The 5,235-nt window shown below is 34.4% G+C and overlaps 1 protein-coding gene across 1 annotated transcript in view; it reads left to right on the forward strand.

Moving 5' to 3' along the window:
• LOC106469178 overlaps nucleotides 1-5,235 on the forward strand; it is a 52,152-nt gene that overhangs the window by 44,841 nt on the left and 2,076 nt on the right. The window contains exon 9 of the mRNA XM_013929643.2: nucleotides 2,215-2,219. Coding sequence (XP_013785097.1) covers nucleotides 2,215-2,219 — 5 coding nt within the window. The remainder of the gene's footprint in view (nucleotides 1-2,214; nucleotides 2,220-5,235) is intronic.

A 5,235-nucleotide genomic window follows, 5' to 3' on the forward strand; every position in this document is an offset into this window, starting at 1 on the left:
AGACAATAAATCATACTTTAATACATTTAATTCGCTCTGAAATTTACTTATGTTTTCCATTTGTACTTCTTGTTTCCTTGCTTGTTCCAGTTGCCACTGCTGTAGTCTTTCTTCTTGTTTATGTTCTCGTTCTTCTTGTTTCTTTTCTTTTTCCTCCAACAGCTGTTTTAATCTCTTTTGTTTATTCTGTTGTTCGAGCTGCCGCTGTTGCAGGTTTTCTTGCCACTGCTGTTGTCTCTCTTCTTGTTTCTTTTCTTTTTCCTCCAACAACTGCTGTAATCTCTTTTGTTTAATTTGTTGTTCGAGCTGCCGCTGTTGCAGGTTTTCTTGCCACTGCTGTTGTCTCTCTTCTTGTTTCTTTTCTTTTTCCTCCAACAACTGCTGTAATCTCTCTTCTTGTTTCTTTTCTCGTTCTTCTTGTTTCTTTTGCTGTTCTTGTATTGCTGCCATCAAATCTGCTAAGCTGTAGTTTGATTTGCCACTTCTCGTTTCCATCTTCCTTTTCTTTTTTTAGATCCCATTTCTGACACCAGTTTGTTGCGTATCTGGTCGTTTGTTAATTTCCGGTATACATTCTTCCCGAGGAACTTCAGCAATACAAGTCCTTTCTTAAATAAAACTAGTTTATTCTTTCTCAATACAACTTTGCAATACACAGAATTTCTACCGCCACTTTAAATTAAACACACGCTATAATTCACAACGATTCACGCAATTTACTTACGGTCACTACCGCTCCCTTGACTTAATTATCTGTCTCTATATCTCTCTGTCTGCAATTATTTCTCTGCTTTATTTGCCGGGCTTATATGCAAAATAAGAGGGCGCCTAGAAAAGACTCGAGTTGCCAGGAAAAGTCAAGATCCTTCGAGAATCTCATGATGTATTACCAGCGTCACGTGACTTCCGATGTCGTAACAATACTAAAAAAAAATTACCTCCTTCAACTTAATGATCGTCTAAAATCCATTTTTACAGGAGTTCATGTTGTTTCTTTGAGGAAAAATATAACTTTGCATTCACACATAGTTCACACTAAAGTCCACTTTAAGTCGACACCAGGTGTAAGTCATCCTTGCAATAATAGCAAGCGATGACAAACCTGGACGTTCATGCTGGAAAAAGACCAATTTTCCGATAAAGACAACCAAAAGCATTTCAATATCACTAAACCCATAACCTGTTCTACAAAAAACGTTAGTTACCTAATCCAATGCCGAAAACGTTACTTCCAATAAGTAGTTCAAACCAAAACAACTATACGGGAGCTTTTAATAACCACAAATCAACAACAAAAACAAACAATAAACTTCGGGTCGCAAAACACTTGAACATGCCTGGACACTGTCTTGAAGACATTAAACCGAAAGGTATAGAGACAAATTTTACATCTAACAGAAACAGAGAAATTAAAGAAGCTGACTAGATAACACTATTAAATACTATAACGTCAAATGGCATCAATCTCTATTTCGGGATTGTTGACCTTCGCATCTCTCTGAAAATATTTTCAAAAGTAAATTCATAATCAATCTTACTTTATATTATTAGTATTGTTACGACAGCGGAAGTCACGTCACCCTGGTAACACGTAATGTGTATCTAGAAGGTTCGTGAAGGCTCGAGTGTTTGCCAGACTTGCTGTATTTTAATATATAAGCCCGACAATCAAAGCGGGAGGGAATTAATGGGAACCGGAGTAGCAGATAGAGAGATTAAAGATATAGACGCTGATAATCGAGTCAAGCCGGCGGAAGGCACCGTAAGTAAAGTGTGTGAGTCGTTGTGAATTATAGCGTGTGTTTAAGTTAAAGTGACTGTGGAAATTAAGTACATTGCAAAGTTGAATTGAGAAAGAACGAACCTAGTTTTGTTTTTAAAAAAAGGACTTGTATCGCTGCAGTTCCTCGGAAAGAATTTCTACGGAAAATTAACAAACGAACACAGACGTAACAGTATTATTCATGCTTTAATTTCTCTATATTGGTGTTATTTCCTATATATTACGTCACATTATAATTTTCTCCATTTCCCACCACTTTTTGCCGTTATTATATTTTTATTTTTTGGGCTTTGTTTGAAAACCATTACAACTTTTGTGTGTGATCCTGTGTGCTAACTTCTTAATCAGAAATTACATTTTGTCAAGTACTCTATTAGTTTATACAGCTCACCTCTGGTTATCACACGAGACACTTCAGTCATGTTCGAGTTACCTGCTGAAGCTTCACTCGTTAGAGACAGTAATGTCATCTAGAGGCTGTAGAACTTAATTCATTTTTATTTCAGGCTTCAAAATCAAATAATCATTGGTAAAATTCGGATGAATGAAGACTTCTGAACTAAAAGTCTGTTTGCTAAGATTGAAATTTATGTTGTTATAGCTGTACTCAAATACACACTCAGAGAAATCTGGACTCCTTCGTTGATTGTAGATTCAGCATATTTTCCAAGAAGACTAATAAAAAATCTAGCAATCATCATGTTGGAGTTATTTTTATCAAACATCAGTCACCATTTCAGATCAGAGTATTCACTCAATGGCTCAGAAAGCAAGAGGTTGTAATGACCTTTAAATAATTCATTGTTCAATAAAATAGTCATCTTGACTGTTGACAATTAAGGGATACTTCCACAATGTAGTACAGAGATTGCATCTCAATTCCATCATATAGCTTGTAATAAAGAAATTATTCAAGCTCTTGAGCATAAGTCGGTTCATAGCTTTTTTCTTTTCTAATCTAATTTTATAGACTTGACAATGATATCGTAGGTCATTAAAAATAATTATACTATCTACATTTGATTTATATGTAATATAATTAAAAATTAATTATGCCATGAGGTCAGATCATTAAACATGTTCTTGCAATAGCGTAAATAAATTTTGTTATTGATTGTTAGAAACATATATTACGTTTTTTTGTTGAATATATATTAATTTTTGACAAATAAACAATCAGTTGATGTATTCATTTCTTCTTTTCTATCCTCCATAATATATCAGTGTAAATATACTTTAAACCTACATAGAAATTCTCTAAATTAAGAATACAGGCTTACCAGTTTTATATTATTATTTTCATAACAAATATCTATAGTGTACTAGTAAAAAAAATATTTTCATAACCCATTCATCAGCCTTTAGCGTCATTGAATTTCTTCCAACACTGAAATATATTTCTACCAAGCTTGGAGATGAGTGATAATAAACAAAATTTTCCTTCGAACACATCGATTGCTAATGTCCTGATTCGACGATATGGAAATGATACCCTGCGTGTATATCGTGCCTTTAAAATTAAGAAAGTTAATCTCGATATTTGCTTCCTTACTGAATGCAAGCTCCGACACGTCATTCCTAAGTTCCTCCACTTTAAATTATCCAATAGAAACCTACAAAATACTTCAACTTATAGGACTTGTCAAAAGAAATTGTTGGATCAAGAACTTCGACTGAAACACCGTCAGAAGAGACAACTCACTGAAAAGTTTAACGTCGATACAACCAATCTTCGGAACGCCGTTGTTAAATTATATTACACCCATCTACTTAACAAGTTAAGCCAACACAACGACAGAAAAATCGCCCGAATTGAACATGTCCAAAATATGAAGCTGAGCAAATTGACTAACAACTTTTCTGATAGTTTTGATCCTGATAATTTGATTGTGAACGTCACTAATATTACACTAAGTAACCAATGTAAATCCGCCCTAGCTAAAGGACTTAATTTCTGTCTTCCTCCGCGAAAACTGAAGTATGCTAATTTTCTTTATTCATTCGAACTGGTATACAGAAATCTGAAAGACCTTCCCATGTACGATAAAGGCAATCTTAATCAATCCCATAATTCTTTTATTACTAAATTAAAAAATCTTGCTCTATCTACATTTTATAATTTTAATAGTAAAAGAGAACCTTGCCCTCTAACACCTGACGAAATCTTAGCCTTAAAAGAATTGTCACTAAATAAAAACACCCATGTTACACGCCCTGATAAAGGCAATGCCATTGTTATTCTGAACAAAAATGACTACCTTAATAAAACGCATGATATTCTGGACGATTCTACAAAATTAAAAATCTTAAACAATGACCCTTTATCTGTTAGCATCCAACTTGAGGAAAAAATCCAAAGATACATAAGAGAACTAAAGAACAAAATATTATATCTGAAAATGTTGCTTCTTCGCTTTATCCCACTGGCTCCCGTCTTGGTATGTTATATGGCCTTCCCAAAATTCATAAAACAGGTTTCCCCCTCCGACCCATTTTTTCCACTATAGGCACACCTAGTTATAAACTTGCTAAATTCCTTGTACCTTTACTTCAGCCACTCACTACTAATGAATATACTATCCCGGATTCCTTCCACTTTTAACGTGAACTAAGTCAACTGCCCCCTCAGATAATCTCTTCATGGCAAGCGTTGATGTTACCTCCCTCTTTACAAATATTCCCTTACATGAAACTATTAACATATGCATATCTGAGCTTTCGCGTAATAACATTCCTCTAAATGGCTTTTCTGAAAATCAAATTAAGACCATGTTGGATCTTACCACTAAAAATTCACATTTCCTGTTCAACAACACCTTGTATGAACAAATAGATGGCGTTGCGATGGGCTCCCCACTAGGTCCAACTTTAGCTAATGCATTTCTCTCTCATTACGAACAGAAATGACTTGACACCTGTCCAGTTAACTTTAAGCCTGTTCTGTACAGAAGGTATGTGGATGACACTTTTATTCTTTTGAATAACAGTGACCAATGCTCAAAATTTTTAGAATACCTTAACTCACAACATCCTGCCATTAAATTTACATGTGACATTGAAAATAATAATAATTTACCTTTTTTAGACATGCTCATTAACCGTAATGCTAATGGATTTTCCACATCAATTTACCAAAAAAAGACGTCCACTGGTCTTCTTACACACTTTGATAGCTTTAACCCGTTTACGTATAAACGAAACCTTGTTACATGCTTACTAAACAGAGCTTACATCCTGTGCTCCACATATCTTAATCTACACTCTGAAATTTCGTTCTTACATGACATCCTGAAACGCAACTGCTATCCATAACACTTATTAGAAAACATTACCAACACCTTCCTAACAAAGAAACTCACAAATCCAATTAAGATACCAACCGTACCTAAACTTACTATATACTCGTGTCTTCCCTATACTGGCAAATAAAGCTTAAATTTAAAAAATTAACT

The sequence above is a fragment of the Limulus polyphemus genome, unplaced genomic scaffold, assembly GCF_000517525.1.
Source record: "Limulus polyphemus unplaced genomic scaffold, Limulus_polyphemus-2.1.2 Scaffold3340, whole genome shotgun sequence".
Classification (NCBI taxonomy): domain Eukaryota; kingdom Metazoa; phylum Arthropoda; class Merostomata; order Xiphosura; family Limulidae; genus Limulus; species Limulus polyphemus.